At 39.4% G+C, this 12,367-nt stretch overlaps 1 protein-coding gene across 4 annotated transcripts in view; it reads left to right on the top strand.

Moving 5' to 3' along the window:
- Positions 1-12,367, top strand: part of WDR19 (WD repeat domain 19) — an 84,001-nt gene that overhangs the window by 70,846 nt on the left and 788 nt on the right. For all 4 annotated transcript variants that reach the window (XM_024731710.1, XM_024731709.1, XM_024731711.1 and 1 more), the window contains 4 exons: positions 1,583-1,733; positions 3,364-3,487; positions 4,231-4,307; positions 4,630-4,754. In XM_024731710.1, coding sequence (XP_024587478.1) covers positions 1,583-1,733; positions 3,364-3,487; positions 4,231-4,307; positions 4,630-4,741 — 464 coding nt within the window. In that variant the 3' untranslated portion in view covers positions 4,742-4,754. The remainder of the gene's footprint in view (positions 1-1,582; positions 1,734-3,363; positions 3,488-4,230; positions 4,308-4,629; positions 4,755-12,367) is intronic.

Here is a 12,367-nt window from a genome sequence, read left to right as displayed (position 1 = left end):
AGTAAAGTCGCACTGGACACACACAGCACCTCCAGGCAGCACGTGGAAGGTGGTGTCTACCAGGGTGCTTGTGAGAGACTCGGTACCCAGGGGTGGTCTTGGGGAGCTGGCCACGTCAGCACCCCGTGCTTAGCATGTACTAAATTTTCAGACTCCCAGAAAGCAGGTGTTCCGCATAAGCCCTATTGTTTGTACAAAAAGGTCAGGCACAGGCAGCCACTCTTCCCAGTTCTGGAAATGGCAGGAACTCTCCCCAAATCCAAGTTCCCAGATCCCAGTTTCAGGCAGATCCTTCTAAGGAATACAGTCTCAAGATTGCACACAAGTGGCCTATTGTTATTTTCCCTATTTTACAGATAAGCAAACTGGGGCAAAAGAAGTGAGGTAACACTTGCCCAAGACCATACTGTCAGCCAGCAAGTCTGACTCTGTGTTCTCAACCACTGTAGACCATTGCCTCTGAAAAAGGTCCCAGTATTCTAAAAGACTTGTCATTATAACATTTTTCAGTGATTAGATTTTGTCACATTCCATGACGGGGTCAACAAACGTTTGCTGTAAAGGGGCAGATGTCGAATGTTCGGGGCTTTTGTGGGCCACGTGGTCTCTGTTGCAACTATTCAACTCTGCCGTTTCGGCGTGACCCATACATAAATGGATGAGCGTGGCTGTGTTCCAACAGAACTTTATTCTTTTGGACACTAAAATTTGAACCTCATAAACCTTTCACATGTCGCAAAATATTCTTCTCCTTTTGATTTTTTTTCCAGTCGTTTAAAAATGTAAAAGTCTTTCTTAGCAAATGGGCCATACAGAAACAGAGGGCCAGATTTAGCTCACAGGTCATAATTCACCAACCCCTGTTCTCTAAATGTGTTCTTTTTTGTTACATAAAAAAGACTAAAATAATTGTACACCATGCTGGCAACGGGTGTGATAGGACAGGCATTCTCATGACTGCTGGCGGGATGGAATGGACATTGTTGTGGCCTTTCTAGAAAGCGGTTTGGCAATTTGTGCTAGGAGTATTTGTTCTTTAAAGTCACGTTCTTTGAGCCAGTAATTTGACTTTTAGGTATCTGTCCTGAAGAAACAGGTGCACGCAGAGAGGTTAGTGCATGAAATTGTTAATCTCCCCACCCATTCATCAGCAGTCCTGTCAAATGCAAAACTCTCTGAGAGGCGGGGAAGGACGCACGCAAAAGGTTTACCTCAAGGGAGTGTGGGTCCTGGTGTTACAGGCAAAACACAGTATAATCAGGGGAAAGACATTGTGGTGAGCAGTTACCTGACTCCACTGCCTTGCCCTTTCCACGTTAAACAGTCCACTTCTGGTTCTTTGTCAAAAAAAGCAAATTTAGAGAGGTGCAATCCTGGCATCACGCCAGTAGAGGCAACGTGCCAACGTGCTCTTTCTGCTCCTCCGTTTGCATTGCAGACATTTCTCCACTGCCGTGCCCTTTCCACGTTAAACAGTCCACTTCTGGTTCTTTGTCAAAAAAAGCAAATTTAGAGAGGTGCAATCCTGGCATCACGCCAGTAGAGGCAACGTGCTCTTTCTGCTCCTCCGTTTGCATTGCAGACATCGTGCCGATCCTGACGTCTACCGTGATCGAGTGTCACAGGGCCGGCCTGAAGAACTCTGCCTTCAGCTTTGCAGCCATGTTGATGAGGCCCGAGTACCGCAACAAGATAGATGTCAAATACAAAAAGAAGATCGAGGCAATGGTCAGGTAGGCGGCTGTTTCTACCATCTAATCGCATTTGACAAGCGTATCTTTCAGAACGCAGCTGCTATTATGTGGGCTCAACAAGAACACAGATTGGGGGTAGCAATTAGGATTGTACTCAGCTACCAGCACCTGGAAACCCAACGATGGCTTTATCTGATTTATGTGACTCACGCACAAGGCATCGTAGCCCAGGGCTTGTGGTGCCGTGTCCCGATGTCACCAAGGACCGATCCCTCTGCCTTTTGGCTTTACCATCCAGAGCACCCAGGTTTCCTCCTCATGGCTGCACAGTGGTGGTTGTCATGGTGGGGTGACATCATGTACCCCATTCAACGCAGAAAGAAGGAGGGAAATTAAAAGATGAAAAGGTCTTTTGCCTTTTTAGTTAGGAAGGACACCACCCCCAGGACTTGCATTTACATCTCACTACTCAGCCGCGTGGATTCCTCTAGCTGAAAAGCATACTGCTGAGTGAAAACCACGTTCTCTTGGCAAGGAAGAAGGAAAAGATGGCTATTAGGGAGGCAGCGAACAGCGTGTCTGCCACAAAGAGTGGGTATTTCTCAGTGTAAGAAACTCGGTAATTATACCGCCTATTGCCAAGAGACTTCATTTCAAAATCCTGTGTCGCTCCAAAGGCTATGAAGGCATATCCTCACTTCAGAAAGCCTAGTTTTCAACAGGAAAACTAGGAGAAAGCAGCACTCATCTTTACAAAAGGAAAAATTACCTGCAATCCTGTAGTAGTTCTGTACTACCACTTGTTCATAGCGATGACATCTGGGGTACCTGTTAGTCCCATTTTGACCAGGGAACTCAGGTGTACCTGAATCTTGACCCAGAACTCTCTCATCTCAGCCAAGGGAGATGGCTGCACCAGTAATGGCAAAGGGAAGCAAATACTACTTATTGTTAGCTGGGCTCATGGCAGAGAACTCTAACCTGGATAGGGGCTACACGGAACACTCCCTTTTTTTTTTTCAAAGCTGATAAGCCTAAGTAGCTTCAGACCAAATCAGTCTGACCCAACACACCTGCCATCAGGAAGAGTGAGGTGGGGAGAAAAAGCTAGAGCACAATTATCCCCCCGTTTCGTGCCACACCAGTCTAGGTGCCAGCTTGAAGAGGCACTGGTTATTCTCTCCCCACGCAAGAGTACTCTTAGCTATGAGGTCTAATACGGTATCTGCTGGCTGCATGTGGCTATTTAAATTTAAATTAATTAAAAGTGAATAAACTGTAAGACTTAGCTCCTCACACTGTCCAAGTGCTCTGAGCTCCATGTGGCTCACGGCCGCCGTACTGGAGAGCGCAGAATTAGAGCAGTGCCACTGCCACAGAAGGTTGTGCCGCACAGCCCTGGACAGCCTTTACGACTTCAGTACACAAAGGGAAAGACAGAGGCAGCAAGCTCACTACTGCAGTGGCAAGGAAGACACGAGACAGCCAGACCCACCCGTGTTCTCTCCCACATAATGTGCTGTGAACTCGAGCTCCCAGAGGTGGCCGTGGAGTGCTAGCCTGAGCAGTCCTCATTCCTCTCCCTCCTCCGTGGGCTGGAGCGTGTATCTCTAGTCTCAGAGTCTGACTACGAAGAAGTAGGTGCATTTCATGTGATTCTTCCTCACAGGAGACCCGATACATCCGAGACAGAAGAGGCCACAACCCCATGTCCATTCTGCGAATTTCTTCTCCCAGAGTGTGAACTCCTCTGTCCTGGATGTAAAAATAACATCCCATATTGCATTGCAACAGTAAGTTTCTTTCTTTGCATATATATCTATAGCCCATTTGAATACTTGTTGTGTGTCAGTACTTTCTTCACTTCTGAAATAATCTTATCCCTCAAATTTCCTGCAACATTTAGCACACAATTTCATGGTCAACAAAGTTGAAAGTTATATTCAAGGCACATAATAATCTAAGTGAGTATCAGGAAGGCACTGTGGGGCAGGAGAGCACACACTTGGGGATCAGATGGTCCTAGGCTTAGATCATCTTTCTGCCACTTACTGGTTGCATAACCTGGTGCGATTTGCTTTTACCTTGCTAGGTCCATCAGTTAACGGTACCTGCCTATTGAGGTAAACTGCAGGTTGACGAGAGGACATGTTTAAAGCCTTAGTACAATTCCCGGCATGCTGTAGCACTTAATAAGTGATGGCTTTTATTGTACACTTTAATATTAAGACCTATTATTAGAAAATTTTTAAATATCAGATTATTTGTTCATCACTAGGCTAACGTAAGCTTTATTTTAAAGGAAAATAAATCTAGGTAGTGTCACAATATTGACGATTATTCTCTTTATACGTGAAGCTGATAAATTTGACTTTAGTCCTGATGCCATTTCTAATTACCCACCAATGTGAAATATCAATAATTTCATAATTTAGAGGTCTGTCTGGCTTTTAACTGTAACCACGTATTATAATTGAATAACGGGGGGAGTTTTAAAAATAAAGATGAATTTTATTCTTCAACGTACTGTTTCCAGGGTCGACATATGTTAAAGGATGATTGGACGGTGTGTCCACATTGCGACTTCCCTGCACTGTTTTCAGAATTCAAGATGTAAGTGCACATCATTTCACTCAGCCATACAGATTTATCGAATAATAGGCCTTTTATTCAACCACTTTTATACTGAGGTCTCTTTATTTGTTCATGTTCTTAAAAATCTCTAAAGACTCAAATTGTCTTCTTGGAAGAACCTTCTGTGATCTTTGAGAACATTTTCCTTAAAGGGGATTTTGCATGAGACTGAATATTCCTAATTCTTAAGTCTCATGATGAACGTGTACTAAGAAGTAGAAAGGAACAGTTGGTTTTCACATCACAATAACCCAAAAGTAAAGGAATATTTAATCTACTCTGTTTTTCTCTCTCCAAACAGCATGTTAAACACTGAAAGCACATGTCCTATGTGTTCAGAAAGATTAAACTTTGCTCAGCTGAAAAAAATCTCAGACTGTACCCAGTACCTGCGGACAGAAGTGGAGCAGTGAGTGGCATGTGCAGGTAAGTCAGACCATCCACTTACCTTCCCAGGGCACGAGATCCACGGGGTGGACACAGCTTTACAGTGTGTTTTGCCATTGGCTCCTTTTTGTGTATCATGTAACTTGTCAGATTTGAACGAACAAAACTTGTCAGATTTGAAACAAACCTTTGATGTACTTTAAAAAAAAAGCTAAAACACAGGTTGTACAGTCTCCATGGTGACAAAGGTTATTTGGCCAAGCAGCATCATGGATTCCAACCAAAACGTATAATATCAAATCACATGGACTTCTTTTTAACCAGTCCACTAAAACTGTAGCTAGCTATTAACAGTGGGGTTTTTGAGTTCTATAATTCAGGAGAACATATTGTAAAAATTTTTGCTTCCAGAGGCTTGAAAAATCCCCATTTCTTTTTCTTTCCAAGTGTCATTTTTGTTGCATGGAAGCAGCACAATACCCCTTCCACTCTCACTCCATTGGCAACAGTTTACTCATAGGGCCACACATACTGCAAGGGGGGGCAGGAAAACGGAGTCTCCAGGTGGAAAGCCAAAAGCCCCTGCCAGAAACTCTTTAAGATTCTTTAATTAAAAGGAAAAAGTAAGATTAGTCCCTGACACAGCACTAAACATAGTTAAAACAGAACCCTAGGTTTTCACACGAAACCTGTTCTTGCAATCTTCACTCCATCAGTAAACAGCAGCTCCATCCTACCATCTGATCAGGATGGAAACGTGGACACCAACAATCCCCCAGTCCATGGGCAAGTCCTCTCAGTCCCCCTCCAGTGTATCTGGTTCCCTTCCTCAGGGGGACTTTTTATTGCACCTGCAAAAATAAAGAGCCTAAAAGACTCGACATGAACTGCCCCAGCCTCCTCCTCTGCTCCCTATGCTGCAGCCCCACTGGCCTCTTGGCTGTTCCTTGGACTCCAAACTGCTTTCTGTAGCACCTGCAGTCTCTCACATTCCTGCCAGCAGCACCCAAGGGTTCTAGTTTTCCCATATCCTCACCAACACTTGCTGTTGTCTGCATGCTTGATTATAACCATCCTAGTAGGTGTGAAGTAGTATCGCATTGTGGTTTTGATGTGCATTTCCCTAATGGTAACGATGTTGAGCATCTTTTCACGTGCTTGTCGGCCATTTGTATATCTTCTTTATAGAACTGTCTTCAAGTCCTTTACCCATTTTTTTCACTGGGTATTTTGTCTTTTTATCGAGTTGTAAGAATCCTTAATATATTCTAGGTACAAGTCCTCTATCAGATACATGACGTTCAAATATCCTATTCTGTGGAAGTATTTTTTTACTTTCTTCATAGCATCCTTTGATGTACAAAAGTTTTTATTATTTTGATGAAGTCCAATTTATTTTTTTTCCTTTGCCCGCTTGTGTTCTTGGTGTTCATGTCTAAGAAACCACTGCTTAACCCAGCGTCACAAAGATTGACACTTACGTTTCATTCTAAGAGTTCTATAGTTGCTGCTCTTATACTTAATGTCTTTGATCCATTTAATTTTTGTGTATGATGTGAGGTAGGGACCCAATTTCCTTTTGTGTGTGGATGACCAGGTGTCTCAGCACCATTGATTGAAAAGACTGTTCCTTTCCTATTATTACTGGGTATTGTCTTATTATTATTGTTATAAAGGCTATTTGTATATTCTAGATCTAAATCTTAGTCAGATTTATTTTGCCGATATTTTCTCCCACTCTGTGGCTTCCCACTTCTTTTTCTTAATGGTCTTTTTTTTGGGAATATAGTTGATTTATCAATACAATGTTGTGTTTGTTTCAGGTGTACAGCAAAGTGAATCAGTTATACATATGTCTTAATGGTCTTTTGATGAGCAGATTTTTATTCCGATGAATTATAATTTATCAGTGTTTCATTTTATTATTACTTTTATTACTTTCTGTGTCTAAGAAAATTTTTGCCTCCTCAAAAGTCAGGAGCATATTCACCTATGTTTTCTTCTAGAAGCTCTGGGTCTGTGATCCATCTTGAAGTTATTTTTGTTTACAGTATGAGGTGGGGATTGAGATTCTTTTCCCTCTCAAGTAGATATCCAGTCTTCCAACACCATTTGTTGAAAAGTCTTTCCTTTCCTCATTGAACTTGCTTTCATGCCTTTGTTGAAAATCAGCTGGGTTTTAAATATGGGTCTACTTCTGGACCCTCTCTTCTTTTCCATTGCTCTATTTGTCCCCTATTTTTATACTATACTGTCTTCATTACTGTGACGTTATAGTGTATCTTAAAGCCAGGTATTGTGGATCCTACAACTTTGTCATTTTTTTCCAAGACATTTTTTTTTTTTTTTCCCCCGGTACGCGGGCCTCTCACTGTTGTGGCCTCTCCCGTTGTGGAGCACAGGCTCCGGACGCGCAGGCCCAGTGGCCATGGCTCACGAGCCCAGCCGATCCGTGGCATGTGGGATCTTCCCAGACCGGGACACAAACCTGTGTCCCCTGCATCAGCAGGTGGACTCTCAACCACTGCGCCACCAGGGAAGCCCCCACCAAGGCTGTTTTGACTACTCTTACTTCTCTCCATTTCTCTCTAAAATTTTAGAATCAGCTTGTCAAATTCTGTTTTAAAATCTTACTCAAATTACTATTGGGATATGTTTATTTTTCTGTTGCCACATAATATCACGTATTTAGCATCTTAAAACAATATACATTTAATATTTCACAACTTTTTTTGAGGTATAATTATCACCTTGTATTAGTTTTAGGTGTACAACATGATTTGATATATGTTTATACTGTGAAATGATTACCACAGTAATTTAGTTAACATCCATCACCACACAGTTACAATTTTTTTTTTAATTGAGAACTTTTAACACCTATTCTCTTAGCAACTTCCAAGTATACAGCGTTGTTAACTATGATCGCCATGCTGTATATTACATCCCCAGGACTTACTTGTAACTGGAATTTTATACCTATCAACCACCTTCATTCTGCCCACCCCCACCCTCTGGCAACCAACAAATTGTTCTGTATCTATGAGTTCAGTGGGGGTTTTTTAAAAATTAAACATGTGAGATCATACAGTATCTGTCTTTCTCTTATTTCATTTAGCAAAATGTCCTCAAGGTCCATCCATGTTGTTGCAAATGGCAGTATTTCCTTCTTCTTTATATGTATATACACATGTATACATATGTACCACATATTCTTTATCCAGTGCCATTTTCTTTATCCAGTATTAGTGGACACTTAGGTCATTTCCATGTCTTGGCTATTGTAAATAATGCTGTAATGAACACTGGGGTGCAGATACCTTTTCAAGATAGTGATTTTGTTTCCTTCAGATAAATACACAGAAGTAGAATTGCTGGAACATATGGTAGTTCTATTTTTAACTTTTTGAGGAATCTCTGTAGTGTTTTCCATAATGGCTGCATCAATTTACATGCCCACCAACAGTGCACGATGGATACCTTTTCTCCATATCCTTGCCAAGACTTGTTATTTCTTGTCATTATGACAGTTGCCACTCTAACAGGTGTGAGGTGATATCTCATCGTGGTTTTGATCTGCATTTCCCCGATATGTGATGCTGAGCACCTTTTCATTTACGTATTGACCATATGTATGTTTTCTTTGGAAAAATGTCTATTCAGAGCGTTTGCCCACTTTTTTGATTGGATTTTTTTTTCTATTGAGTTGTATGAGTTCTTTATATATTTTGTATATTAACCCAAATTATCAGATATATGATTTGCAAATATTTCTCCCATTCCATAGGTTGCCTTTTCATTTTGTTGATGGAAACTTTTTAGATTGATGTAGTCTTGTTTATATTTGCTTTGTTGCCTTTGCTTTTGGTGTCACATACAAAAATACATTGCCAAGACCAATGTCAAGGAGCTTAGTCCCTATGGTTTCGTCTAAGAGTTTTATGTTGTCAGGCCTTATGTTCAAGACTTTAATCCATTTTGAGTTAATTTTTGTGTATGGTGTAAGATAGTGATCCAGTTTCATTCTTTTGCATGTGGCTGTCCAGTTTCCCCAATACCATTTATTTAAGAGACTGCCTTTCCCCGTTGTATATTCTTGGCTTCTTTGTCATAAATTGACCATATATGCACAGGTTTATTTCTGGGCTCTCTATTCTGTTCCATTAATCTGTGTGTCGGTTTTTATACCGATACCATACTGTTTTGATTACTATAGCTGCATAATATAGTTTGAAATCAGGAAGTGTGGTGCTTCCAGCTTTGTTCTTTCTCAACATTGCTTTTTGGCTGTCCAGTGTCTTTGTCATTCCATACAAACATGAGGATTGTTTGTTCTATTTCTGTGAAAAATGCCATTGGAAATTGATAGGAATTGTATTGAATCTGTAGATTGCTTTGGGTAGTGTGGACACTATAACAATATTAATTCTTCCAATTCATAAGCATAGAAAATCTTTCCATTTATTTATATCTTCAGTTTCTTTCATCAGTGTCTTATAATTTTTCAGTGCACAAGTCTTTCACCTCCTTGGTTAAATTCATTCCTAGGTATTGTATTCTTTTTGATGCAATTGTAAATAAGATTGTTTTCTTAATTTCTTTCTGATAGTTGATTATTAGATACAACAGATTTTTGTATATTGATTTTGTATCCTGCAATTTTGCTGAATTTATTATTCTAACAGCTTTTTTGGTGGTCTTCAGGGTTCCCTATATATAATATGTCATCTGCAAATAGTGACAGTTTAACTTATTCCTTTCCTATCTGAATGCCTTTTATTTCTTTTTCTTGCCTAAAGGCAAGAGTGACATCCTTGTCTTATTCCTGATCTTTGAGGAAAAGCTTTCAGCTTTTCACCATTGAGTGTGATAGCTGTGGGGCTGTCCTATATGGCCTTTATGATGTTGAGGTATGTACCCATTTTTGTGAAAGTTTTTATCATGAGCAGATGTTGAATTTTGTCAGATGCTTTTTCTGTATCAAGATGATCATATGATTTTTATCCTTCATTTTGTTAATGTGGTGTATCATCTTGATTTTCTGGATGTTGGACTATCCTTGCATTCCTCCAATAAATCCCACTTGATTGTGGTGTGTGATTCCTTTAATGTATTATTGAATTCAGTTTGCTAATATTTTGTTGAGGGTTTTTGCAACTGTGTTCATCAGAGATATTGGCCTGTAATTTTCTTTCTTGTAGTTCCTTTGTCTGGTTTTGGTATCAGAGTAATGCTGGCCTCATGGAATGAGTTTGGAAGTGTTTCCTCTTCTATTTTTTGGAAAAGTTTGAGAATTGGTATTAACCAGTGAAGCCATCTGGTCCTGGATTTTTGTTTGTCAGGTTGTTTTTGATTACTGATTCAATCTCCTTGATAGTAATTGGTCTAATTTTCTATTTCTTCATGATTCAGTATTAGAAGGTTGTATGTTTCTAGCAATTTATCCATTTCTTCTAGGTTGTCCATTTTGCTGGCATTATAGTATTTCATAGTAGTCTCTTTTGTATTTCTGTGGTATCGAATGTAGTATCTCCTCTTTCTTTTCTGATTTTGAGTCCCCTATTTTTCTTGGTGATTCTAGCTAAAGGTTTGTCTATTTATCTATCTTTTGGGCAAAAAAAAAAAAAAAATAGCTATTAGCTTCATTGAACTTTTCTATTGTCTTTTTAGTCTCCATTTCATTTATTTCTGCTCTTTGAGATTTCCTTCCTTCTACTAACTTTGGGCTTAGCTTGTTCTTTTTCTAGTTCCTTAAGGTGTGAAGTTAGGCTATTTGAGATCTTGCTTGTTTCTTAATGCAGGTGTTTATTGTTATGAGCTTCCTTCTTAGAAACTGTTTTTGTTGCATCCCATAAGATTTGGTATGCTGTATAGCTGTCCCTCAGTATTCGTGGGGGATTGGTTCCAGGATCCCTAGTGGATACCAACATCCACGGATGCTCAAGTCCTTTATATATAATGGTGTAGTATTTGAATATAACCTATGCACATCTTCCCGTATACTTTAAATCATCTCTAGATTACTTATATTACTTAATGTAAATGCTATGTAAGTAGTTGCCAACATGTAGCAAATTCAAGTTTTGCTTTTTGGAACTTTCTGGTACTTTTTTTTTTTTCCTGAATCTTTTGACCCATGGTTGGTTGGATCTGTGGATATGGAACCCACAGATATGGAGGGCCAACTCTATTTCCATTTTCATGTCTCAGGTATTTTATTTCTCTTTTGATTTCTTCTTTGACCCAGCAGTTGTTGAGCAACATGTTTGAATGTCCATGTATTTGTGAATTTTCCAGTTTTCTTCTTGTAACTGATTTGTAGTTTCATACTTTTGTGGTCAGAAAACATGCTTGATATGATTTCAGTCTTCTAAATTTATTAGGACTTGTTTTGTGGGCTTACATATGATCTATCCTGGAGAAATGTTCCATGTGTGCTTGAGAAGAATGTGTATTCTCCTGCTTTGGGATGGAATGTTCTGTAAATGCGTTAAGTCCATCTGGTCTAACATGTCATTTAAGACCAATGTTTCCTTATTGGTTTTCTGGCAAATGAGAATCTGTTCACTGATGAAAGTGGGGTAATGACGTCCCCTCCTATTATTGTATTGCTCTTTCTCCCTTTAGATATGTTAATATTTGCTTATATTTAGGTGCTGCTAATGTAGATAATAAATATCTACAAATGTTATATCCTCTTGTGGACTGATGCCTTTATCACTATATAATGGCTCTTTGTCCCTTCTTACAGTCTCTGTTTTAAAATCTATTTTGTCTAAGTATAGCTACTCCAGCTTTCTTTTGGTTTCCATTAGCATGGAATATCTTTTTCCATTCCTTCACTTTCGGTCTGTGTGTCCTTAAAGCTGAGTGAGTCTCTTGCAGGCAGCATATAGATGGGTCTTGCTTTTTATCCATTCTGTCTTTTGATCAGAGAATTTATAAATTATATTTAAAGTAGTTATTGATAGATAGATAGGGACTTGCTGCCATTTTGTTCATTGTTTTCTGGCTGTTTTGTAATTCCTTTGTTCCTTCTTTTCTTGATCCTTTTTCTCCTTTTGTGATCTGACAATTTTCTGTAGTCATATGCTTAGATTCCTTTTTGTCTACCATAGGTTTCGCTTTGTGGATACCATGAGACTTACATAAAATACAACAGTCTGTTTGAAGTTGATAACAACTTAAGTTCAAATGCATTTTTACTCTCACCATCCACATTGTTTGTGATGTCACAATTTATATATTTTTATCTTGTGTATCCATTAACAAATTATTATTTTTACTATTTTGTCTTTTAACTTTCACACTAGGTTTATAAGTACTTACCGTTACATTAGATTATTCTGAATTTATATATTTACCTTTGAGATTTATAATTTCATATATTTTCATATTATTAATGAGTGTCCTTGTGTTTCGGCTTAAAGAAGTCCCTTTAACATTTCTTGTAAGGCCTGTCTAGTGGTGATGAACCTCTTTAGCTTTTCCTTGCCTGGAAAACTTCCTCGCTCCTTCAATTTTGAAGGATGGCTTTCCCAGGTAGAATATTCTCGGTTGGCAGTTTTATTCTTTCAGCACTTTGACTATATCAGGCCACTCTCTTCTAGCCTGCAAAGTTGCTGCCAAAAGAATCTGCTGAGAGTCTTATT

Source organism: Neophocaena asiaeorientalis, unplaced genomic scaffold (assembly GCF_003031525.2).
Source record: "Neophocaena asiaeorientalis asiaeorientalis breed wild unplaced genomic scaffold, Neophocaena_asiaeorientalis_V1.1 scaffold39, whole genome shotgun sequence".
Classification (NCBI taxonomy): Eukaryota; Metazoa; Chordata; class Mammalia; order Artiodactyla; family Phocoenidae; genus Neophocaena; species Neophocaena asiaeorientalis.
Note: the sequence above shows the minus strand (reverse complement) of the source record. Positions and strands in the feature narration are given on the sequence as shown.